Source organism: Bufo bufo, chromosome 4, assembly GCF_905171765.1.
Source record: "Bufo bufo chromosome 4, aBufBuf1.1, whole genome shotgun sequence".
NCBI lineage: Eukaryota > Metazoa > Chordata > Amphibia > Anura > Bufonidae > Bufo > Bufo bufo.
Genome location: NC_053392.1, coordinates 594,169,026 through 594,196,289, shown reverse-complemented (window position 1 = coordinate 594,196,289; position 27,264 = coordinate 594,169,026). Strand labels below are relative to the sequence as shown.

General features: G+C 43.5%; 1 protein-coding gene across 1 annotated transcript in view; it reads left to right on the top strand.

Moving 5' to 3' along the window:
* The window catches only part of HHIPL2 (HHIP like 2), a 127,167-nt gene that overhangs the window by 38,375 nt on the left and 61,528 nt on the right, over window positions 1-27,264 (top strand). The window contains exons 11-14 of the mRNA XM_040430192.1: window positions 57-151; window positions 6,856-6,995; window positions 7,253-7,483; window positions 7,584-7,804. Of these exons, the coding sequence (XP_040286126.1) occupies window positions 57-151; window positions 6,856-6,995; window positions 7,253-7,483; window positions 7,584-7,804 (687 nt within the window). The remainder of the gene's footprint in view (window positions 1-56; window positions 152-6,855; window positions 6,996-7,252; window positions 7,484-7,583; window positions 7,805-27,264) is intronic.

The window sequence follows — 27,264 nt, the reverse complement described above, 5'->3', positions numbered from 1 at the left end:
TTGGTGATCACCCCGTTACTCTTTTTAAGCACTGCCCCGTTGCTCAGCTTTTCCAGGTGTCTTTCCAGGATGTGATTCGTCTGCCTGCCATGGAGGCATTCCAGACCACACAGAGCAGCAGCATCATCGCCAACACCTCAACAGCATCCTGGTGGGAAGAGCTTCATGTGGGGAATCCACCCCGAAAGAGCAAATAGGGGGAGTTCTGAAGCTGGTGAGAGAACATCACAAAGCTTTCAGCAAGCATTCCACAGACTATGGAGAGGTCAGTGTAATCAAACACACCATACCCACTGGCTCTCATCCTCCTATCAAGGAGAGACACAGACCCATACCACCTACTACCTATCAGTCTGTGAAAGAGATGATACAAGAGATGAAAGACTCTAATATAATCCGGGACAGTCACAGTCCCTGGGCTGCGCCCTTAGTCCTTGTCCGAAAGAAAGATGGCAGTATAAGGTTCTGCGTGGATTACAGAAAGATCAATCAAATCACTCACAAAGATGCTTATCCACTACCACGCATTGAGGAGTCCTTGACTGCCCTGGGGTCATCAGCCTATTTCTCCACCTTGGACTTGACTAGTGGGTACTGGCAGGTGCCTATGGCCCCAGAAGATCGAGAAAAAACTGCTTTCACTACACCTATGGGCCTGTTTGAATTTAACTACATGCCGTTTGGACTGTGTAACGCTCCAGGGACATTTCAACGGCTGATGGAACGTTGTTTAGGCCCTAGGAACTTTGAAACCGTATTGTTATATCTAGATGACGTCATTATATACTCCAAGACGTATGGGGACCACCTAGAACACCTGGCGAAAGTGTTCCAAGTCCTTAACAAATATGGTCTCAAAATCAAGCCATCTAAGTGTCACCTTCTGAAACCAGCAGTAAAATACCTAGGGCACGTTGTCAGTGCCGAAGGAGTACAGCCTGATCCTGATAAACTTGCTGCCGTCCGAAATTGGCCTACTCCTACCACCGTGAAAGAGGTGAGAAGCTTTCTCAGTTTTGCAGGGTATTACAGGCGTTTCATCCCGTATTTCGCACAAATTGCGGATCCCATCCAGGAACTCTTGAGGGGGCATCCAAAGAAGAGCCCAAAAACTCAAATTCCTGTTGAATGGAACGAAGAACGAGAAATTGCCTTTCAGCTCCTGAAGAGGAAGTTGACTGAACCCCCTGTTCTGGGTTACCCAGATTATCAGAAGCCGTTCCACCTCTACACAGATGCCAGTAAAAGAGGCCTGGGGGCCGTGTTGGCTCAAGTGCAAGATAACAAAGAGAGGGTAATTGCTTACGCCAGCAGATCCCTGAAGGGAGCTGAGAAGAACGACCAGAACTACAGTTCCTTCAAGCTGGAGTTTCTTGCCTTAGTGTGGGCTGTGACCGAAAAGTTTAAAGACTATCTCGCCGCTACACCGTTTGTTGCCTTCACGGACAATAACCCCATGGCACATCTGAATACAGCCAAATTAGGGGCACTGGAGCAGAGATGGGCCTCCCGCCTTGCCAACTATGATTTCACTGTAAAATACCGGGCAGGCCGCTCCAACGATAACGCTGATACCCTGTCGCGGCTTCCCACTACAGAAGCCCCAGATGAACCAAAGAATGCCTGGGAAGAAGTGGAAATGCCAGCGTTCTACAATAAATTTGCCCAGCAGGATAATAACCGTACTGAAAACCTCCCTGCTGCTGATCCTCCCTCATCAGATGTTTCTGAGTCCAGAAGCGACCAAGAAAGGTGGATTAAGCTCCAGTCCGAAAGTAGAGTCCTCGGTGAACTACTCGACTTCCTCACCAGTGGGAAAACCCCTGAGAGAATCCGCAGGAAGAGTGCAGACCCAGAACTAGCGAGACTGTGGAGACATCGCCACCAACTATTCCTTCAAAGAGGCCTGTTGCTCAGAAGGAGTCTGGATCCAGCGTCCTGTGATAGGATATATCAGATCCTCATCCCACGTCGAGATGCCAGTCTGGTGCTAGAAATGTACCACAACCAGTCCGGACACTTCGGTGTGCAGAAGACTGAGGCCACCATTCTATTGGATTGGGATGAGCGAAGATATTGAGAAATGGTGCCGAGAATGCACTGCCTGTGCTGTGGGGCGGACTGAACGCCATGACTAGAGGGCGCCTCTCCATCCTATCGTAAGTAAAACTCCTTTAGAACTTGTTGCTATTGATCATGTGAACTTGGAGCCGAGTCGCTCAGGGTATACTTATGCCATGACTATTATTGATCACTTCACTAAGTTTGTCGTAGCAGTGCCTGTGAAAGACCTGACAGCTAAGACTACAGCAGAGGCACACTGGAAGCATTTCCTTCTGCCTTACGGCTGCCCAGAGAGAATCCTCACTGACCAAGGGTCTGCGTTTGAGTCACAGCTGTTTCAAGAAATGTGCCTGCTGCATAATTGCCAGAAAGTCCGGACCACCGCCTATCATCCGCAAGGTAACGGACTCTGTGAAAAGATGAATCAAACTCTCATTGAAATGCTGAGAGCAGTACCCCCTGAGACGAGGGGTGATTGGCCTACTCTGTTGCCACAGCTTATGTATACCTATAACAACACCATTCATTGTTCCACCGGTTACACCCCGTTCTATTAGTTGTTTGGCCGACAAGGGAGGTTGCCTGCGGATCACTCCCTGGGTGTGCAAGTGCCGGATGTGATTAACCCACTGCCAAGGACTGATTGGGTAGTGGAGCACCAAAGACGTCTCCTCAATGCTAAGGAGATCGTTCAGGAACGCATGGAGAATGCTCAGGAACGACAACAAAAAGACTATGACCAGGCTGCCCATGCGGAACCCCTAGCTCTAGGAGACAAGGTATGGTTGAAAAACAACCACCGAACCAGCAAGTTGGACAGTAAATGGGAAAGGATTCCCTATATTATTTCTGCCATCCCCAATGCTGAAGCTCATATTTACCAAATCTCCAGAGAAGGTAAAGGTTCTCAAAATGTCCATAGAAATCGCTTGAAGCCTTGTATAGAAGGAGAACCGGCGGCAGAGGACATTGAGTCGGAGTCTCCTGAAACTGAATTGCCAGCTCCACCTGTGGACCCTATGCAGGCTGTGGAGAACTTACTCTATGACAAAGAACCGCTCCATTGGTTTCTCCCACCTTGGTTGAACTTGATGGTTCCAGCTTCAGTTCCTGTTAGCCCTCAGCCTCAGGACACCTTGCCCCAGAGAGCTCCTGAAGTAGCTCCAGAGGCGGTGGGCTCCTCTGACCTTCCTGAGTCCAGGCAGGAAGAACCTCTGCCAGTAAGGAGGTCCACGCGGTCTACCAGGGGGCACCCACCTGTGAGGTTTGGAGACTACATTATGGGCCCAGGTAGCCCCTCACGGGAAACCCCTGTTTAACCCTCTACAAGCCTTGGGTATGGACTCATTGTGTTCCTTGAGCCTCTAAGAATTGTGATTTTGTTCTACATCTTCTATGGACTATCCTGGTATTATTGATACGCTGCACCAGGTCAGCGCCCCTGTTCCCTTACATTATTCTGGGAGAAGAGAATGACGCCCCTTGTCACCGCACTTTCAGTGAAACTGTTTATTATATTTCCATTGCTAAAGTGGTGATTACTGTGTATGCCTGTTCTCCATTTTTGTCTTTCAGGCTGCAGTATCCAACTGAGCAGGGCCCCTCCATGTTGCGCCGAGGATGGGCAACGTTATAGCATGTGTGTATGTAGTGTCCCACTAGGTAAAGGTGGGCGCTACACAAGGGTTAACATGTCTTTTGCATTAATGTGATGTTTAATATGCATTTCCCTGTGTTATCTGGGTGTCAGGCCTGTTAGGGTGTAGTTTAGCCTCCTAGACGTTAGAGGGAGCTAGAGAGCCCTAAGTATATATAGGTAGGCCCAGACAGGGGAGAGTTTGTGTATGCCAGGGAACTAGAAGCAACAACTAGTTAACCTGAAGCTCCTGAGGCTAAGCTTAGCTCAGTAGAGACACCCCAGTAGTAGGAGTGCACCTCCTGGGAGAAACATGCAGACATCTATTTAATTCAGCAGAGAATCCAGCTAATCAGCAAAGGTACTGTAATAATTACGGAGGAAGGAATTCATATACCAAGGATTTAAGCCAGCAATTAGGCATCCGGGCCTTGGGATCCAGTCAGCTAGAATAGCTGTGGGGATAGAGCAGCATTGTACTGCAAAGCATTAACTGTATACCCTCCAAGTATCTTGCAAGATTGAAACCTGCTGTGCTGTGAAGTAAACCTGCTGTGCATTTGTATTATAAAGAACTGCATCATTATCATCTACTGCAACTGTCTGTATAAAGTTGGACTGTTTCCTAAAGTAAAGCAACGTTTGGTTTACCACCTGTGTACTCCATTAATCCTCCTGCAAATCGGTGTGCCACCGTTACAGGCACTGGCGTCACGATTCTTAAAGGGACCTTGCCTCAGGCACTCAAAACACCTGCAACATCCAGGGCACCTCACTCAACATCAGGCCAGGTCTCTCTATACAGAGTGTGCCCCAGAGGAACTTGTGTCTACCTCTCATTCACTGTCGCATGCCTGCCCAGGGTTCTCCTCCAAAAAGTGAGTAAACCTCGATTGCCCATAACCGTGACCTCACTGTCGCAATACCCTGCAGGTCTGGCGTGCTGCATATATATAAGAATTGATCATTTTCCCAGAATAGTGGTAAGGGGTTACCAGGAGCTCAGGGAACTCAGTGACTTCTTGATAGAGGTACAGGTTGCTAAGGCAGAGAAGGAGATCGCCTGGGGCTAGCATTCCAATTCTGGACACCACCAGAAGTGTCAATCCGATTGTCTAAAAACTCCCTTATAATATACAAGAGAAGTGGATCACGCATAGTTACCAGTATAAACGGTTTCATAAGGTACCATTCCCCCCCTTCGTGGTGTTTGTAGACTTTGTCGCTGAACAGGCGAGGATTAGGAATGATCCCAGTTTTGACTTTACATTGTCATGTTCCACTACCTCTGGTGTCAAACCTCATAAAACACCATTGGCAATCCACAAAACTAACATTGCCTCCATAGGTTCTCCTTACAGACCGTTTAAGTCTTCTCAAGAAGAGAACAAACCACAAAGATTTTACCAAAGAATGCCCCCTGCACAAGAAACAACATTCTCTACTAAAATGCAGAGCCTTCAGGGAGAAGTCTTTAGAGGACCGCAAAGAATTCCTAAACGAAAACAACATCTGCTTCAGGTGCTGCGCTATAACATCGTACTTCGCCAGAAACTGTAAGGTCAGCGTGACATGCACAGAATGTGGTAGCACAGAACACAACACGGCTTTACACCCTGGACCACCCTCTCAGGTATCATCCCAAGCAGAGCAGCATGACGGAAAGCAGAAAGAAACCGACATAGATAGCCAAGTAGTCCCTTTGCATTGTACAAAAATCTGTAAAGGAATCGCAGGAGGAAAGTCCTGCTCAAAAATCTGCCCTGTCAGAGTTTATCCAGACGGTCACCGAGATAAGGCAATCAAGGTATAATCAATCTTAGATGATCAAAGCAACAGGTCTTTAGCTAAATACACCTTCTTTGACACCTTCAACATCGTAAGGGTCCCGTTCTCCCCACTCCTTAAGGACATGTGCAGGTACCGTTGAGATGGCGGGGAGGAAAGCAAGTGGGTACAAGGTGGAGTCCATAGATGGTCAGACCTGCTCGTCACTGCCGAACATACTGGAGTGCAATCACATACCTGACAACTGGTCTGAGATACCTACACCAGAGGTAGCAGCATACCACCACCACCTGAGGAGTATAGCTCACCTGATACCAGAACTGGACCCAGAAGCCCCGATAGTCTTACTCCTTGGAAGAGACATACTACGAGTTCATAAGGCTAGAGGACAGATTAACGGTCCCCAAAATGCTCCATATGCCCAGAGATTTGACCTAGGATGGGTCATCATAGGAGACATCTGTCTAGGAGAAGCACACAAGCCGACCTCAGTCAACAGTATGCTCACCAATACACTTTCCAGCCATGTCACAGCAGTTTCCTGATAAAAGAATTGCCACACAGCACTCCTGTGCCTTTTCCTTTTGCAGATACCTTCTGTGAAGACCATACCTGCGATGGTGAGCAAGATCACTTAGGGTGCACAGTTTTCCACAGAACAAGAGAAGACAACAGGGTTGCAATGTCCATAGAAGACATGATGTTCCAGTGGTGTACATAGAGAAGAGGGGCCCCATTGTGCCATTTTTTTTCACTGCCTCATTTTCTAAAAGTTGTTCCTTTAGAGGGTAGACTCCTCACCAAGTTTTCACCCCCAGTAGAAGAGGAGATGATCCCAACTAAGACTGGGCCCCCTTTGCCCTGGCCCCCATAGCAGTCGCATGGTCTGCCGCTATGGGATGTTCTTGGATATCATGGATCAAGAAATAGTAAAAGACAAGTCAAAAAGCTGGGTCGCACCTTTACCATTTAAACCCCGGAGAAAACGTTTGCCTAACAACAAAGAATTTGTCTACAGTCCATTTATCTCCCTCAAACACAAACTTCAGAGGACACCAGAGACAAGAGAACATTTCTTTACCTTCATGGAAAGAATATTCCAGAACAACCATGCAGAAATGGCACCTGCCCCCAAGACTCTGAGGAGTGTTGGTACTTACCCATATTCAGCGTGTATCATCCTAAAAAGCCAGGGCAGATAAGAGTAGTATTCGACTCGAGCGCCAGGTGCGAAGGCGTCTCGCTAAATGATGTCTTACTGTCCGGTCCAGACCTCAACAACAGACTTCTGGAGGTACTTCTTACGCAGAGATTCCGTAGCATTTATGGCCGACATATAACAGATGTTTCACTGCTTCCTTGTAAAGGAAGAACACAGAAACTACTTGGTACGACAACAACGACCCCAATGGAGACATTGTAGATTACCGAATGAGAGTGCACATCTTCGGAAACAGTCCTTCCCCTGCAGTCGCGTTCTACGGTCTCAGACATTCAGCCCAAGAGGGTGAAGCAAAGTATGGGTCAGATGTCAGATGCTTTCTGGAAAAATATTTCTACGTGGACGACTGCTTGAAATCCACACCCACGAATGAGACCGCAATCAGTCTCCTGAAAAGGGCTCAAGAAATGCTCGCTCTATCTAATTTGAGGTTGCACAAAATCGCCTCCAACAGCCGTGAGTTAATGGAAGCCTTCTTACCCCAATACCATTCAAGTGATCTAAAGGACTTGGATCTTAGCACCGACTCCCTTCCTATGCAGTGGAGCATCGGTTTGCTCTGGGATTTAAAGACACATTCACCTTCCACATCAGCAAGGAGGAAAATCCCTTCACACGTAGAGGAGTTCTGTCCGCCATAAACAGCTTATATGATCCTCTGGGATTCGTAGCGCCTGTTACTATCCAAGGCAAAATTATGTTAAGAAACTTCACCACAGAGACGTCTGATTGGGATGAACCGCTTTCCGTGGAGAAAAAGGACCTGTGGACAGGTTGGAAGAAGTCTCTCAAAACTTTGTCCAGCCTTTATGTGGCACAACCATATGCTCGAAGTCAAGATGCAAAGACTGTATATCTTCTGCGATGCTTCAGCCAAGGCAATTGCAGCCGTAGCAAACCTAAAGACCCTTGACATCAAAGAACGATGCCGTATAGGATTTGTCATGAGCCGGACCAAACTGGTGCCACTCCGCGAACACACGATTCCCAGACTGGAGCTCTGTGCTGCTGTGCTTGCTGTGGAGTTGGCTGAACTTATAACATTAGGAATAAACCTGGAAATCGAAGAAGTTGAGTTTTACATGGACAGCAAGGTAGTCCTAGGATATATTTGCAACAAAACCAGACGCTTTTACGTCTATGTCAGCAATCGGATGCTAAGGATCAGGAGATCCACTTGTCCTAAACAGTGGCACTATGTGCCTACACAGCCTAATCCTGAGGACCACGTGACTAGATCTGTCGCAGCGAGCCACCTTTAAGACACAACATGGTTTACGAGTCCTGCATGCCTGTATCATTCAACGTCTTGCAGTACCAGAGCCGACACGTTTGAATTGGTAGACACAGATGCAGATGAAGAGATTTAACCTGAAGTATCTGTTCTACGTACAGTGACTTCGGACCACCAACTCAAATCTCCTCGATTCGACAGGTTCTCCACCTGGATGTCGCTCGTTCATGCTATAGGCTGTCTAGTTCATATACAGTTAGGTCCATATATATTTGGACACTGACACAAATTTTGTTTTTATTACCTGTTTACTAAAACATATTTAAGTTATAGTTATATAATGGGCATAAAGTCCAGACTTTTAGCTTTCAATTGAGGGTATCCACATTAAAATTGGATGAAGGGATTAGTAGTTTCAGCTCCTTTACATGTGGCACCCTGTTTTTAAAGGGACCAAAAGTAATTGGACAATTGACTCAAAGTATGTTTCATGGGCAGGTGTGGGCAATTCCTTCATTATTTAATTCTCAATTAAGCACATAAAAGGCCTGGAGTTGATTTGAGGTGCGATGCTTGCATTTTGAAGATTTTGCTGAGAAGTAAACATGCGGTCAGCGGCGTAGCTATAGGGGAAGCAGGGGAAGCGGTTGCTTTGGGGCCCAAACTCAGAAGGGGCCCGCCCAGGAGGAGGACTAAAAGATTTTAATGTCAAGGCCCCCATAAGAGTATTATACAGTGACAATATATATAGTGACACTAGGCTCGGACTGGCCCACAGGGGTACAGGAGAATCCCCCGGTGGGCCCCTGAGCAAGGTGGGCCCCTAGTCTCCCACCCCCTGCACAAGTGGCACAGAACACATTAGATTTACTGCACTACATACATATATTCTATGTATAGCACCTCAGCCAGCCTATGTTCATATAAAAAACTTGTTAAATTATTTATTCTATTTGAATGTATGCATACGGTGGGCCCCGAAAATAAATTTTATTGGTGGGCCATAGGTATCCCAATCCAACACTGAGTGACACTGTAGGAAACGGATGGAGCATTTGATTTGTTCTGAGAGAGTTATCTTGACTAGCCACAAGAGTGGGGGCTTCACAGAAGGAGATGGTTGCGAAGAAGTCTCTTGAGGGGGCCCAATAAAAAATTTGCTGTGGGGCCCAGTCATTTCTAGTTACCCCACTGCATGCGGTTAAAGGAGCTCTCCATGCAGGTGAAACAAGCCATCCTTCATCTGCAAAAACAGAAAAAACCCATCCGAGAAACAATCCTGCTACACTATTAGGAGTGGCAAAATCTACAGTTTGGTACATCCTGAGAAAGAAAGCTCTGGTGACCTCAACAATGCAAAAAGACCTGGACGCAATACATGGCTTGCCCCGGGTGCTGGCAATGTAGCTAAGCCATGTAGCGTGGGTTGCCAGCACCCGGGGAAAGCCATGTATTCCACCCCCCCAACATGTGGACACGCCCCTTTTTACAGATAATGTAGTAGATGTCACCCGCAGTCCTATGTAACACCACAGATAACTCAGTGCTAACTCTCTGAGTACAGATAATGTAGTAGTCCTATGTAACACCACAGATAACACAGTGCTAACTCTCTGAGTACAGATAATGTAGTAGTCCTATGTAACACCACAGATAACACAGTGATAACTCTCTGAGTACAGATAATGTAGTAGATGTCACCTGCAGTCCTATGTAACACCACAGATAACACAGTGATAACTCTCTGAGTACAGATAATGTAGTAGATGTCACCTGCAGTCCTATGTAACACCACAGATAACACAGTGATAACTCTCTGAGTACAGATAATGTAGTAGATGTCACCTGCAGTCCTATGTAACACCACAGATAACACAGTGATAACTCTCTGAGTACAGATAATGTAGTAGATGTCACCTGCAGTCCTATGTAACACCACAGATAACACAGTGATAACTCTCTGAGTACAGATAATGTAGTAGATGTCACCTGCAGTCCTATGTAACACCACAGATAACACAGTGATAACTCTCTGAGTACAGATAATGTAGTAGATGGGTGTGAGGCCCCAGAATTCAGAACACGCACAGTGTGAACTGAAGTCGGGCCAGGATGCGGCAGGGTGGGCCATATTCTCAATCCACCCCCCAACAATACTGTGAAACAGATATGTGGATGGACATTACATACATCGCTACAAAATTTACAGTATAATACAGCACCACATACCTCATCCATCCAGTGACGTCTCCTGTGATGTAGACTTTCCTCAATGTCTTTATTTGGAGATAAGACCGCCATGAAACCTTCTTTCAGCCACGTCTCTACAGAGTTTCACAGAAAACATTTTTAAATTCCTCACTTTACTATCACCCTCCCCTCCTGGTGCCTCAACACTGTCATCCTGCTGCCCCCCAATACTGTAGTAGAGCCAGACAGATAGGTAGACCAGAGTTGAGGCATACTAATATATACTAATAATACAGAGGGGCCATTATATATACTAATAATACAGAGGGGACATTATATATATACTAATAATACAGAGGGGCTATTATATATACTGAAAAATACAGAGGGGGCTATTATAAATACTAATAATACGGAGGGGGCATTATATATTATAATAATACAGAGTGGGCTATTATATATACTAATAATACAAAGGGGGCTATTATATATACTAATAATACAAAGGGGCTATTATATATACTAATAATACAGAGGGGGCATTCAATATTATAATAATACAGAGGGGGCTATTATATATTATAATAATACAGAGTGGGCTATTATATATACTAATAATACAGAGGCGGCCATGTGGAGGGGGCACAGAGGAGGCAAAACCCACCGTGTGAAAGGGGCACAGAGGAGGCAAAAAACACTGTGTGGAGAGGGCACAGAGGAGGCAAAAAACACTGTGTGGAGAGGGCACAGAGGAGGCAAAAGCCACAGTGTTGAGGGGGCACAGAGGAGACAAAACCCATCGTTTGGAGGAGGTGCTAAGGAGAAAAAATCTACAGTGTGGAGGGGGCACAGAGGAGGCAAAACCACCTCATGGAGTTAAAATACCTTGTAAGGAGATGTACTGTATGGTGAGCAATGTAACTGTGGGTGACTTTATAAATGCTTCTAGCATCTCTCACACCCCTCATATACTCCACTACAAACTGCATAAAAATACAGCCCCCCAGACCCTTCACCAGAAATCACTGACCACAGCATAAGTGCCTGCACTCTCCCTGCTCTGGACGCTGCTCTGCTTCTCCCTTTTCCTGCATCTGGCACAGTCTGTAAGGGGCAGGAGAAACAGTGACATGATCTCATGACGTCATGCCTTCAAAGAAGCCAAAACATTCTAGGACTGCCTGAAGAAAAGTGGTTGTGCGTGAAAACGCTAAAAAAGAAGACCAGTTGGATGGCGCCAAAGACCCTTGAATACAGATAGAGGATAAAAGTGGATCTCTTTAGTAGAAACTACGGACCCTATGTTGTTGACACACTTTGGAAAAGTGTGTGCCCACAGTGTAGGTAAAGTCACGTTTTTAAAATAAATGGTATCATATAAATCACATATGACCACATAAAAACAAATATGAATAAAAAGTATATAGAAATATATATATATGAAATATATATATTAATGATGACTCACTTCACCCAGGAGGGTAATGTGGGATAAAACTCAAGACACCCACACCACACCTCCTGCGCCTGGGTCGCCCGTAGAGATGTCAGATTTGGATCGAAACACACTCAGGAGTCTTATCCTTTTTCTTTCCTTTTATTCCAAAGCTAGGGTAGGGGGAGTGGACAGCTCAACGCGTTTTGGGGCCTCTGTAAGGGTCCCCTTTATCAGGAGCAGATATAATCATCATATGTGGCAATAATCTTTAAATAACAGAAAAACCCGCCAAGAACACACTTACAGTGAGGTCACTTCCGGTGTCAGTATGCGTTCCAGAGGGGAACGCACCGGATGTGACGTTCACAGATGATACAGTCAGAGGATATCAGGTCAGGGTTATTACAATCCATCAGAGAAGAACAGCACACAAAGTATTTACATAGGAGTATGGCATGGTGTCCCTTACTGTCTGGGGTACCGTTTACTGTGCTCTTCTGTTAGATGTTCGTTTGCGCTCCCTGTGGAACGCAACATAAGACTTCCGGTGTGTCCCACTGTGGAACGCAACATAGGACTTCCGGTGCGTCCCACTGTGGAACGCAACCAGACCGGAAGTGGAACCCGGAGGGATACTTAATACTTAGCACTTCTATCTACATAGTTGATATAATTAACCGATATCGATCGGTAAACTTAGATGGTGATACTTCGAATATATAGGGTGTTAGTTAGAGGAAACTAGTCATAGGATCACGCGACTGGAGTCTCCAATGTGGAGCGCATACCGGACTTTCGGTGCGCACCACAGTGGAACGCACCAGGACCGGAAATGCACTCGGGGAAATGATAAAACTTTCTTATTATATACTTAGCTTATTGCGGTCAGCAAGGGTGGATTCTCAGAGATCCCACAAAGGGGGTTCAATTAAAAGACTCTTTGATGGGAGAAAAAATATATGCATGACGTCACGTGATCGGCCCCGGTCACGTGATCAAACACCAGCATCCCAATTTGGAGCTCTATTGATAGTGAGCTGTGATCTTAAATGGTGGAGAACAGGGCCGCTGATAGGCCAGTACAGCTGGCCCAGTTGTACCGGGCCCGGCTGGCAGGGGGCCCCGGGCAGCCTCGACATAACCAAACCACCTCCGGACCGCTGTACGCAGATTCGCGTTCCGGAGGTGGCAGCCCTGCGCTCAGCGATGCATATACGCGTCATCTCGCGTGAGCCGGGATTTCCTGTGAACGCGCGCACACAGGCGCGCGCGCTCACAGGAACGGAAGGTAAGAGAGTTGATCTCCAGCCTGCCAGCGGCGATCGTTCGCTGGCAGGCTGGAGATGTGTTTTTTTTAACCCCTAACAGGTATATTAGACGCTGTTTTGATAACAGCGTCTAATATACCTGCTACCTGGTCCTCTGGTGGTCCCCTTTGTTTGGATCGACCACCAGAGGACACAGGTAGCTCAGTAAAGTAGCACCAAGCACCACTACACTACACTACACCCCCCCGTCACTTATTAACCCCTTATTAGCCCCTGATCACCCCTGATCACCCCATATAGACTCCCTGATCACCCCCCTGTCATTGATTACCCCCCTGTCATTGTTTACCCCCCTGTAAAGCTCCATTCAGATGTCCGCATGATTTTTACGGATCCACTGATAGATGGATCGGATCCGCAAAACGCATCCGGACGTCTGAATGAAGCCTTACAGGGGCGTGATCAATGACTGTGGTGATCACCCCATATAGACTCCCTGATCACCCCCCTGTCATTGATTACCCCCCTGTCATTGATCAACCCCCTGTAAAGCTCCATTCAGACGTCCGCATGATTTTTACGGATCCACTGATAGATGGATCCGATCCGCAAAACGCATCCGGACGTCTGAATGAAGCCTTACAGGGCTTACAGAAGGCGGCGTCTGGGGAGGGGCCAAGGGCGGGGCCAGGGGTGTGGCTGAAGGAGGGATCAGGGGGTGGAGCTGAAGGGGGCCCCGTCATGTATGCTGTACGGGGCCCCATGATTTCTATCAGCGGCCCTGGTGGAGAATAATAAAAATTAATTAATTTATGAAAATTGATGTTCAGCAGATGTTGGTAGGGACTCTGGGGAACTAGCCTGGGCTGAACAGACATCCAATAATTTATAGAAATAAATAATATAAATAATATAAAATCTGTCGATAAATTCTAAAATATCAACAAGAAAAATTGATAGTAGTCAAATAGCAAAGACAAATATAAAAAATAAATAAAAAAGACAATTATAAAAATGAATAAATGGTTTTACATAGAAATATCATAAAAATATCAATATTCAGAAGTTCATAGTTGTCCTCACTAGTTACCAAAATAGGGTTAATCACAGACAATGGAAAATGAATGTGGGAGTTCATGAGTGCATGGACCTATAGCTGGATTAATATATAGTGGAATATAATAAAAAGAATACAAGATAAATATATACACTCACCTAAAGAATTATAAGGAACACCTGTTCTATTTCTCATTAATGCAATTATCTAGTCAACCAATCACATGGCAGTTGCTTCAATGCATTTAGGGAAGTGGTCCTGGTCAAGAAAATCTCCTGAACTCCAAACTGAATGTCAGAATGGGAAAGAAAGGGGATTTAAGCAATTTTGAGCGTTGCATGGTTGTTGGTGCCAGACGGGCCGGTCTGAGTATTTCACAATCTGCTCAGTTACTGGGATTTTCACGCACAACCATTTCTAGGGTTTACAAAGAATGGTGTGAAAAGGGAAAAACATCCAGTATGCGGCAGTCCTGTGGGCAAAAATGCCTTGTGGATGCTAGAAGTCAGAGGAGAATGGGCCGACTGATTCAAGCTGATAGAAGAGCAACGTTGACTGAAATAACCACTCGTTACAACCGAGGTATGCAGCAAAGCATTTGTGAAGCCACAACACGCACAACCTTGAGGCGGATGGGCTACCACAGCAGAAGACCCCACCGGGTACCACTCATCTCCACTACAAATAGGAAAAAGAGGCTACAATTTGCACGAGCTCACCAAAATTGGACTGTTGAAGACTGGAAAAATGTTGCCTGGTCTGATGAGTCTCGATTTCTGTTGAGACATTCAAATGGTAGAGTCCGAATTTGGCGTAAACAGAATGAGAACATGTATCCATCCTCTGATGGCTACTTCCAGCAGGATAATGCACCATGTTACAAAGCTCGAATCATTTCAAATTGGTTTCTTGAACATGACAATGAGTTCACTGTACTAAAATGGCCCCCACAGTCACCAGATCTCAACCCAATAGAGCATCTTTGGGATGTGGTGGAACGGGAGCTTCGTGCCCTGGATGTGCATCCCTCAAATCTCCATCAACTGCAAGATGCTATCCTATCAATATGGGTCAACATTTCTAAAGAATGCAATCAGCACCTTGTTGAATCAATGCCACGTAGAATTGAGGCAGTTCTGAAGGCAAAAGGGGGTCCAACACCGTATTAGTATGGTGTTCCTAATAATTCTTTAGGTGAGTGTATATGTCACATATAGTGGGATATACACACATGTCACATATAGAAATTTGATTAAATATAAAAGACATATGGACATATATATATAGAAATATACAGTCAGAACGCGTGGGACATAGCTGTACCACGATAATATATGTAGGGTTGGGGGTAAGGAACGTTTTGTGGACGGGTCATTTATCCAATTTGAAATAAAAGTAAAGTAATAAAGATTATATATATATATTATACTGTGCAAAGGACGTGGAAATGCGCATTAAGGGATGTATATCTGCTAGCGGTCTCTCTGTAGTGTTACTTTAGTAGTTAGAATATTCTAAACATTCGTTTAGGCCGAAAGGAGATAGGGTATTCAGTGTATATATCCAATACATCTCCTTCCGGCATAACTGTTGGTAAGATGACGTGATGGTCTCCAAAGGAGTTACTGTAAGGCCTATTGGAGAGCCATCATGTATTTCAGAAAAGTGGCGCGATACACTATGTGTTGTCACTTTGCGTTTAATGTTGGAACGATTTTCGCACATTCTCTCTCGTAGGGTTTGGGTGGTCCTACCAACATATTTTAGACCGCAAGGACATCTGAGTAGGTATATTATATTTTTCATCCCACAGGTGAGTTCTTTTTTGAGGGCCCACATTCCTGATAGGCCTCCTACTTCGATTTCGCTAGTGCCATGGGTGATCATTGCACAACATTTACATCTTTTTACTCCACATCTAAAACACCCTTTCCTGGTTGGGAGAGGAAGAATAGTTTTATTGGATGCTCGCAATTTAGGACATGAGGGGGCAATGATATTTTTGATCGTTTGTGCCCTTCTGAAAGTAATGGACGGTTGTTTGGGGAGTGTATTTTTGAGGATCGGGTCTTTTAGCAAGACGTCCCAGTGTTTAGGGAGTATCTTTCTGATCTGATGATGGTCTCTATTATATCTGGTGATGAGGTTATATTGATATCCCTTAGGGTCAATGGTTTTTTGGGGGGGCTTGTTTAAAAGCCTCTTTTTGGTCTAATTTTAGAACTCTCTGAGATGAGGCTTTGATTAGACTTTTTGGGTAGCCCTTATCCAAAAAACGTTCTTTCAGGATTCCTAGTTGTGTTTTTAGGGTCTTTTCGTCGGAGCAGTTTCTCCGGATCCTTTTCATTTGTCCAAAGGGTATATTTATTTTCCATTTTGTGTGGTGACAGCTGGAGTATTCAAGATAGCTGTTAGCACCACCTTTTTGAAGTGGGTGCTGGTAGTTATCTTGTTCGTTATAATCTCAATGTGTAGGTCCAGAAAAATTGCAGTTTTGGGGTTAAAGTCACAGCTGAACTGAAGACCGCAATCATTCTGATTTATCAAAGACATAAAAGGTATTAGATCTTCATTACTGCCACCCCAAATGAAGATAATGTCGTCGATGTAGCGACGATAAAAGACCACATCCTTATGGGATTGGAGACCTATTCATTCCTCAAAGAGGCCCACAAACAGATTAGCATAAGAGGGTGCAAATTTTGTCCCCATAGCAGTACCCCTGGTTTGTATATAGAATGTCTCGATAAATGTGAAATAATTGTGCTCGAGGATGAATTTAATTGATTTTATAATAAAATCCTTCTGAATGGGGGGCATTCCAGAGTCGAGTTCAAGAAAGTGTTTTATTGCGCATATTCCCAAATCATGTCGAATGTTACTATATAGGGATGCTACGTCAAGTGTGACCCATACGTAGTCATCTCTCCACTCTACATTATTAAGGTTGTTGATGAGGTCAGAAGAGTCTCTTAGATAAGAAGGCAATTTCTGTACGTATTTCTGTAAAAAGCTATCGACATAGGCTGAGAGGTTTGAGGTAAGAGAGTCTATACAGGAAATGATCGGTCTGCCGGGTGGGTTAGTGAGAGACTTATGGATTTTAGGCAAGAAATAAAAACGGGCTGTGGTTGGATGATTAGTGGAGAGAAACATTTTTTCTTTTTTATCAATGACATTTTGAGAAAAACCGGAATCTAATAATTCTAATAGAGTTTTCTTGAAGTTTGGAGTGGGGTCTTCTACAAGAACTTTATAATAGGCTCGATCTGCCAGGATTCTTTTGGATTCTTTTACATAATAGTCAAGATCCATGATCACAACCCCTCCTCCCTTATCAGCGTTTTTTATTACTATTTCTTTGTTTTTCTTTAATTCCAATAGCGCTCTTCTTTCTCTAGCATTGAGATTATTGGAGAATGGAGGGACACAGGTTTTTTTCAGGGTGTCGAGGTCATGTAAGACCATATTGAAAAAACTCTCTAGGTGGGGCCCTCTGCTCTCTAACGGATAAAAGGATGATTTTTTCTTTAGACCTTATGGAATACAAGCAGGGGCTTCATTTTCAAGGGAAGTGAGGATTCCTTCTGTATTTGGGGGAACCTCACTGGTGGCAGTGTTAGTGTGGATGTTGGATATTGGTAATGGATGGGTCTTCTCTCCCAGATTAATACTTTTAATAGTGAAATGTCTTTTTAATGTCAATTTACGGATCCACTGGTTCATATCCACAAAAAGTTCGAAAGGGTCAGAGCAACTAGTTGGGCAGAAAGAGAGTCCCTTGCGTACAGATTAAGTTTGTCGGTATTGAGTGCATGTTTAGATAGATTGAATATCCCTATGGTATCTTTTGGTGGACCAAGTTTGGGGTCATTTTTGAGTTCTATCTGTGCAGTGGTGATTGGAGTGTCGGGTTGTTTATTACTGTACTGAGGGATTTGGTTTTTTTTCTCATTGGGGTGTTTGGTTCTTCCCCCTCGGCATCCCCTGAATCTTTTTTTGTTCTTTTTCGTGATGACGGAATGGGGCTGAAGAAATGCGTTATTTTCAAATTGGGGGGGTTGTGGGATTGAGTGGGCTGAAAGGGGCCTGTGGGGGTGAAGAAGGAACTCAGGATTTGTAGACTGGAAATTGTCTGTCTTGCAGGCGGAGTGTGATTGCTCATTGTAGGTGAAATTTTCCCTAAAAAAGGGCTTCCAGAGAGGTTGGAGGGTAGATCTAAAAAAATATCAGATTGAATGGTGGAAACTGAATGTGTGGAAATGTCATTTGGGGAGGGTTGGGATGTGGAATTTCTAGGGGACGATGGTGATTGAATTAGACAGGAACTGTGAGAGACTGAATTTGTGGAAATATCGTTGACAGAAATTTCGGATGCAAGGTAACTAGGAGATGTCTGAGGGTCAGTGGGGGACAGGGTGGATTTGGTGGATACTGATGAAATGTGTTGTTCAATTAAAGTGGGGTACTCTAACGTGTCCAACAAGGGCTGTTTTGGGTTCTTACCATTGGTGACTACGTGGGTGAGTGGGGCTTTTTGGGGAGAGAGTGGAGTGAACCAGGATCAGTAGTTATGTCAAGTGGAGGTGCTGTATCAGTGACAGATGTACGTAAGGAATAGTGATTGTCTTTTGAGCGAGAGATGGTTTTTGGAGGTGGCTCTGAGGCTCTATTAAATTTAAATTCAGGATGTTTGGTGTTATGGGATCTGGATGTCCCATAAGTAGTGCTATTATAGAAGACTCTGTTTTGTATGGTAAAATGTGTTTGGTTGGGGACAAATCTAGGATGAGAGTGTAAATGAGGAAGTTTATTGTGTTTGTTCCTGGGAAAAGTAGATGTCATGTTTTGTGTCAAAGAGGGGGAGTGTTTTCTTTCCCAAGACCTGATTCTATTTAGGTCATAATCTTTGAAATCTCTTGACAATTTATTACATTTCCTATAGACTTCGCTATATTCGAACCGTCTAAAAGTGTCCCAAAAAGGCCCTTATCATCTTCATGTACAGTCTGCGGTGGTTTGAGTAGGCATTTTCTTGAGTTTCAGGCCCAACTGTGTGCATGTGGATTTTCTTTTTTCAATAAGGATTCTTATATATTCTTGTGAGCAATTATCACTTATTTCTATCCATTCTTTCACAAATAGGGGGTCATCTGTAAAAGAAGGTTTTAGTGATAGTCTTAGACCTTGGGGAATAATCCCCAAGAATTCGTAAATAGAGAGGAAATACCAGTCTATCTCGTTCCTTATAAAATCCTTGATGGTATCCAATGCATGGAATTCTTCATTCTCCATATTTCCATTGTTGTTTGGTGGTGATTTCTCAATGGACTGCCAGGTGCCGTCGATAGTATTTGGGGAAGGCAGTCTTAGTTTGGTATTGGTTGGTATTCTTTTTATTTCTTTTAAGATTCTCGTCGTCATACCGTGGATGTCTCTCTCAAAATATGCCGAACCTATGTCAGCCACTGCTCCTCTGGAAGCCTAGGAGGCAGAACGGAGGGGACGGGAGCCATAGGCTCCCTTGGCCCTCCTTGAAATGCCTGCTGCCTGGCGCCCCCTGCAATTTGGCACCAGAGGCAATGCCCCCCCTCATGCTACACCACTGTGCCCACGGAAGATAACAGTGGTGGATGATCGCAGAATAATTACCATGGTGAAGAGAAACCCCTTCACAATAATCAACCGAGTGAACAACACTCTCCAGGATATAGGCGTATCAATATCCAAATCTACCATAAAGAGAAGACTGCATGAAAGTAAATACAGAGGGTTCACTGCACGGTGCAAGCCACTGATAAGCCTCAAGAATAAGAAGGCTAGATTGGACTTTGCTAAAAAAACATCTTAAAAAACTAGCACACTTCTGGAAGAACATTTATTGGACAGATGAAACCAAGATCAACCTCTACCAGAATGATGGAAAGAAAAAAGCATGGCGAAGGCACGGTACAGCTCATGATCCAAAGCAATACCACATCATCTGTAAAACACGGTGGAGGCAGTGTGATGGTTCGGGCATGCATAGCTGCCAGTGGCACTGGGTCCCTGCCAGTGGCACTGGGTGTTTATTGATGATGTGACATAGGAAAGAAGCAGCCGGATGAATTCTGGGGTTTTCAGAGACATACTGTGTGCTCAAATCCAGCCAAATTGATTGGTCGGTGTTTCATAATACAGATGGACAATGACCCAAAACATAAAGCCAAAGCAACCAAGGAGTTTATTAAAGCAAAGCAGTGGAATATTCTTGAATGGCCACGTCAGTCACCTGATCTGAACCAAATAGAGCATTTCACTTGTTATAGACTAAACTTCAGACAGAAAGGCCACAAACAAACAGCAACTGAAAACCGCTGCAGTAAAGGCCTGGCAGAGCATTAAAAAGGGGGAAAACAGAGTGTCTGGTGATGTCCATGAGTTCAAGACTTCAGGCAGTCATTGCCAACAAAGGGTTTTCAACCAAATCTTAGAAATTAACACTTTATTTACAATTATTTAATTTGTCCAATTACTTTTGAGCCCCTGAAATGAAGGGATTGAGTTTAAAAAATGCTTTAGTTCCTCACATTTTATGCAATCATTTTGTTCACCCCACTGAATTAAAGCTGAAAGTCTGAACTTCAACTGCATCTGAATTGTTTTGTTCAAAATCCATTGTGCTAATGTACAGAACAAAAATTTTAAAAATTTTGTCTTTGTCCAAATATATATGGACCTAACTGTAGCTCAGTCTTACAAATTGACCATATCTGTGAGCCAGAAGCCCTGCAAAGGTTGGCATCACTGCAAACACGCCTTTACCGCTGCTAATCTAGAAAAGGCCAAGAGTATAATAATTCGCACTATGAAACATGAATGTTATCCTAAAGAAATAGACTACCTCAGCGAAGGCCAAACAGTATCCAAGGATAGCGCTTTGAAGAAGCTTGATCCCACCATTGACCAAAATGGGTTGCTAAGAAAGGAGGGTTCAGTGGTGGCGTCTGTTGACACCAGACGGGGAGTGTTCTGCCCAGCAGGGTTTGAATTTAATTCTGTTTCACGTCAGCCAGGTTTTAGTATTTCTGTAGTGATTAATGTGGTAATAGCACCATCTAGCTGTGTTCAATTGTATTGCACCTTGTTTTTCTTGTTTCAAAGACTGCTGTATTGTGGGTGGTGCAAAGCTTTGTGAGAGGGCAAAGCATCCTGGGAAAGAGAAGTCTCCAGGACACAGTACAGAGCTGTCCTCCTGCATATCTCCTTCTTAAACTCCACCATCCTGGTAAAATCATAGCTGGTGAGAGATCTATCTTTGCTTCAGCGACATTATGTTATGCAGAGCTATTCAGTCATTTGTACTGTTACTCAGGGAAGTTGTTATTAGATGTTAGCTAGCCATGCAATCTATGTTAGGCAGCCATTTCACCATGTGCTTCAGTGTTATGCAAATGTTATAGTACATGCTATGCTATATACTTATTCATGTTATTTGTATTCTTATAGTTTTACCTCAAATACTCCTGTTTTACCAATAACCAAGTTAGACTACAAAGAACAGTCCTCTTATTTGGAAGACAGGAATGGTTTATGCTGAATGTCAGACTGCACACTGAACGTGTAAGAAGACAGAACAACGGGTCCCAGGGTTTGGATCCCCACCAAACATTATAAGGCTCAGTGTTATAGCCCTGGAGATAATAACAGGAATTGCACTTTAACCCCTTAAGGACACAGCCTTATTTCACCTTAAGGACTTGGCCATTTTTTGCAAATCTGACCAGTGTCACTTTAAGTGCTGATAACTTTTAAACGCTTTGACTTATCCAGGCCATTCTGAGACTGTTTTTTCATCACATATTGTACTTCATGACACTGGTAAAATGAAGTCAAAAAAAATTTTTGCACAAAAAAATACCTAATTTACCAAAAATTTGGAAAAATTAGCAAATTTCAGAGTTTCAGTTTCTCTACTTCTGTAATACATAGTAATACCCCCAAAAATTGTGATGACTTTACATTCCCCATATGTCTACTTCATGTTTGAATTCTTTTGGGAATGATATTTTATTTTTTGGGGATGTTACAAGACTTAGAAGTTTAGAAGCAAATCTTGAAATTTTTCAGAAATTTACAAAAACCCAATTTTTAGGGACCACTACAGGTCTGAAGTCACTTTGCAAGGCTTACATAATAGAAACCGCCCAAAAATGACCCCATTCTATAAACTACACCCCTCAAGGTATTCAAAACTGATTTTACAAACTTTGTTGACCCTTTAGGTGTTGCACAAGAGTTATTGGCAAATGGAGATGAAATTTGAGAATTTCATTTTTTTGCCTAATTTTCCATTTTAACCCATTTTTTCCACTAACCAAGCAAGGATTAACAGCCAAACAAGACTGTATCTTGATTGCCCTGACTCTGCTGTAATAGTGAAATGTCTTTTTAATGTCAATTTACGGATCCACTGGTTCATATCCACAAAAAGTTCGAAAGGGTCAGAGCAACTAGTTGGGCAGAAAGAGAGTCCCTTGCGTACAGATTAAGTTTGTCGGTATTGAGTGCATGTTTAGATAGATTGAATATCCCTATGGTATCTTTTGGTGGACCAAGTTTGGGGTCATTTTTGAGTTCTATCTGTGCAGTGGTGATTGGAGTGTCGGGTTGTTTATTACTGTACTGAGGGATTTGGTTTTTTTTCTCATTGGGGTGTTTGGTTCTTCCCCCTCGGCATCCCCTGAATCTTTTTTTGTTCTTTTTCGTGATGACGGAATGGGGCTGAAGAAATGCGTTATTTTCAAATTGGGGGGGTTGTGGGATTGAGTGGGCTGAAAGGGGCCTGTGGGGGTGAAGAAGGAACTCAGGATTTGTAGACTGGAAATTGTCTGTCTTGCAGGCGGAGTGTGATTGCTCATTGTAGGTGAAATTTTCCCTAAAAAAGGGCTTCCAGAGAGGTTGGAGGGTAGATCTAAAAAAATATCAGATTGAATGGTGGAAACTGAATGTGTGGAAATGTCATTTGGGGAGGGTTGGGATGTGGAATTTCTAGGGGACGATGGTGATTGAATTAGACAGGAACTGTGAGAGACTGAATTTGTGGAAATATCGTTGACAGAAATTTCGGATGCAAGGTAACTAGGAGATGTCTGAGGGTCAGTGGGGGACAGGGTGGATTTGGTGGATACTGATGAAATGTGTTGTTCAATTAAAGTGGGGTACTCTAACGTGTCCAACAAGGGCTGTTTTGGGTTCTTACCATTGGTGACTACGTGGGTGAGTGGGGCTTTTTGGGGAGAGAGTGGAGTGAACCAGGATCAGTAGTTATGTCAAGTGGAGGTGCTGTATCAGTGACAGATGTACGTAAGGAATAGTGATTGTCTTTTGAGCGAGAGATGGTTTTTGGAGGTGGCTCTGAGGCTCTATTAAATTTAAATTCAGGATGTTTGGTGTTATGGGATCTGGATGTCCCATAAGTAGTGCTATTATAGAAGACTCTGTTTTGTATGGTAAAATGTGTTTGGTTGGGGACAAATCTAGGATGAGAGTGTAAATGAGGAAGTTTATTGTGTTTGTTCCTGGGAAAAGTAGATGTCATGTTTTGTGTCAAAGAGGGGGAGTGTTTTCTTTCCCAAGACCTGATTCTATTTAGGTCATAATCTTTGAAATCTCTTGACAATTTATTACATTTCCTATAGACTTCGCTATATTCGAACCGTCTAAAAGTGTCCCAAAAAGGCCCTTATCATCTTCATGTACAGTCTGCGGTGGTTTGAGTAGGCATTTTCTTGAGTTTCAGGCCCAACTGTGTGCATGTGGATTTTCTTTTTTCAATAAGGATTCTTATATATTCTTGTGAGCAATTATCACTTATTTCTATCCATTCTTTCACAAATAGGGGGTCATCTGTAAAAGAAGGTTTTAGTGATAGTCTTAGACCTTGGGGAATAATCCCCAAGAATTCGTAAATAGAGAGGAAATACCAGTCTATCTCGTTCCTTATAAAATCCTTGATGGTATCCAATGCATGGAATTCTTCATTCTCCATATTTCCATTGTTGTTTGGTGGTGATTTCTCAATGGACTGCCAGGTGCCGTCGATAGTATTTGGGGAAGGCAGTCTTAGTTTGGTATTGGTTGGTATTCTTTTTATTTCTTTTAAGATTCTCGTCGTCATACCGTGGATGTCTCTCTCAAAATATGCCGAACCTATGTCAGCCACTGCTCCTCTGGAAGCCTAGGAGGCAGAACGGAGGGGACGGGAGCCATAGGCTCCCTTGGCCCTCCTTGAAATGCCTGCTGCCTGGCGCCCCCTGCAATTTGGCACCAGAGGCAATGCCCCCCCTCATGCTACACCACTGTGCCCACGGAAGATAACAGTGGTGGATGATCGCAGAATAATTACCATGGTGAAGAGAAACCCCTTCACAATAATCAACCGAGTGAACAACACTCTCCAGGATATAGGCGTATCAATATCCAAATCTACCATAAAGAGAAGACTGCATGAAAGTAAATACAGAGGGTTCACTGCACGGTGCAAGCCACTGATAAGCCTCAAGAATAAGAAGGCTAGATTGGACTTTGCTAAAAAAACATCTTAAAAAACTAGCACACTTCTGGAAGAACATTTATTGGACAGATGAAACCAAGATCAACCTCTACCAGAATGATGGAAAGAAAAAAGCATGGCGAAGGCACGGTACAGCTCATGATCCAAAGCAATACCACATCATCTGTAAAACACGGTGGAGGCAGTGTGATGGTTCGGGCATGCATAGCTGCCAGTGGCACTGGGTCCCTGCCAGTGGCACTGGGTGTTTATTGATGATGTGACATAGGAAAGAAGCAGCCGGATGAATTCTGGGGTTTTCAGAGACATACTGTGTGCTCAAATCCAGCCAAATTGATTGGTCGGTGTTTCATAATACAGATGGACAATGACCCAAAACATAAAGCCAAAGCAACCAAGGAGTTTATTAAAGCAAAGCAGTGGAATATTCTTGAATGGCCACGTCAGTCACCTGATCTGAACCAAATAGAGCATTTCACTTGTTATAGACTAAACTTCAGACAGAAAGGCCACAAACAAACAGCAACTGAAAACCGCTGCAGTAAAGGCCTGGCAGAGCATTAAAAAGGGGGAAAACAGAGTGTCTGGTGATGTCCATGAGTTCAAGACTTCAGGCAGTCATTGCCAACAAAGGGTTTTCAACCAAATCTTAGAAATTAACACTTTATTTACAATTATTTAATTTGTCCAATTACTTTTGAGCCCCTGAAATGAAGGGATTGAGTTTAAAAAATGCTTTAGTTCCTCACATTTTATGCAATCATTTTGTTCACCCCACTGAATTAAAGCTGAAAGTCTGAACTTCAACTGCATCTGAATTGTTTTGTTCAAAATCCATTGTGCTAATGTACAGAACAAAAATTTTAAAAATTTTGTCTTTGTCCAAATATATATGGACCTAACTGTAGCTCAGTCTTACAAATTGACCATATCTGTGAGCCAGAAGCCCTGCAAAGGTTGGCATCACTGCAAACACGCCTTTACCGCTGCTAATCTAGAAAAGGCCAAGAGTATAATAATTCGCACTATGAAACATGAATGTTATCCTAAAGAAATAGACTACCTCAGCGAAGGCCAAACAGTATCCAAGGATAGCGCTTTGAAGAAGCTTGATCCCACCATTGACCAAAATGGGTTGCTAAGAAAGGAGGGTTCAGTGGTGGCGTCTGTTGACACCAGACGGGGAGTGTTCTGCCCAGCAGGGTTTGAATTTAATTCTGTTTCACGTCAGCCAGGTTTTAGTATTTCTGTAGTGATTAATGTGGTAATAGCACCATCTAGCTGTGTTCAATTGTATTGCACCTTGTTTTTCTTGTTTCAAAGACTGCTGTATTGTGGGTGGTGCAAAGCTTTGTGAGAGGGCAAAGCATCCTGGGAAAGAGAAGTCTCCAGGACACAGTACAGAGCTGTCCTCCTGCATATCTCCTTCTTAAACTCCACCATCCTGGTAAAATCATAGCTGGTGAGAGATCTATCTTTGCTTCAGCGACATTATGTTATGCAGAGCTATTCAGTCATTTGTACTGTTACTCAGGGAAGTTGTTATTAGATGTTAGCTAGCCATGCAATCTATGTTAGGCAGCCATTTCACCATGTGCTTCAGTGTTATGCAAATGTTATAGTACATGCTATGCTATATACTTATTCATGTTATTTGTATTCTTATAGTTTTACCTCAAATACTCCTGTTTTACCAATAACCAAGTTAGACTACAAAGAACAGTCCTCTTATTTGGAAGACAGGAATGGTTTATGCTGAATGTCAGACTGCACACTGAACGTGTAAGAAGACAGAACAACGGGTCCCAGGGTTTGGATCCCCACCAAACATTATAAGGCTCAGTGTTATAGCCCTGGAGATAATAACAGGAATTGCACTTTAACCCCTTAAGGACACAGCCTTATTTCACCTTAAGGACTTGGCCATTTTTTGCAAATCTGACCAGTGTCACTTTAAGTGCTGATAACTTTTAAACGCTTTGACTTATCCAGGCCATTCTGAGACTGTTTTTTCATCACATATTGTACTTCATGACACTGGTAAAATGAAGTCAAAAAAAATTTTTGCACAAAAAAATACCTAATTTACCAAAAATTTGGAAAAATTAGCAAATTTCAGAGTTTCAGTTTCTCTACTTCTGTAATACATAGTAATACCCCCAAAAATTGTGATGACTTTACATTCCCCATATGTCTACTTCATGTTTGAATTCTTTTGGGAATGATATTTTATTTTTTGGGGATGTTACAAGACTTAGAAGTTTAGAAGCAAATCTTGAAATTTTTCAGAAATTTACAAAAACCCAATTTTTAGGGACCACTACAGGTCTGAAGTCACTTTGCAAGGCTTACATAATAGAAACCGCCCAAAAATGACCCCATTCTATAAACTACACCCCTCAAGGTATTCAAAACTGATTTTACAAACTTTGTTGACCCTTTAGGTGTTGCACAAGAGTTATTGGCAAATGGAGATGAAATTTGAGAATTTCATTTTTTTGCCTAATTTTCCATTTTAACCCATTTTTTCCACTAACCAAGCAAGGATTAACAGCCAAACAAGACTGTATCTTGATTGCCCTGACTCTGCTGTTTACAGAAACAGCCCATATGTGGCCGTAAACTACTGTACGGCCACACAGCAGGGCGTAAAGTGAAAGGTGCGCCGTTTGGATTTTGGAGGGTTGATTTTGCTGGACTGTTTTTTTGTCACCATGTCCCATTTGAAGCCCCCCTGGTGCACCCCTAGAATAGAAACTCCATAAAGGTGACCCCATCTAAGAAACTACACCCCTCAAGGTATTTAAAACTG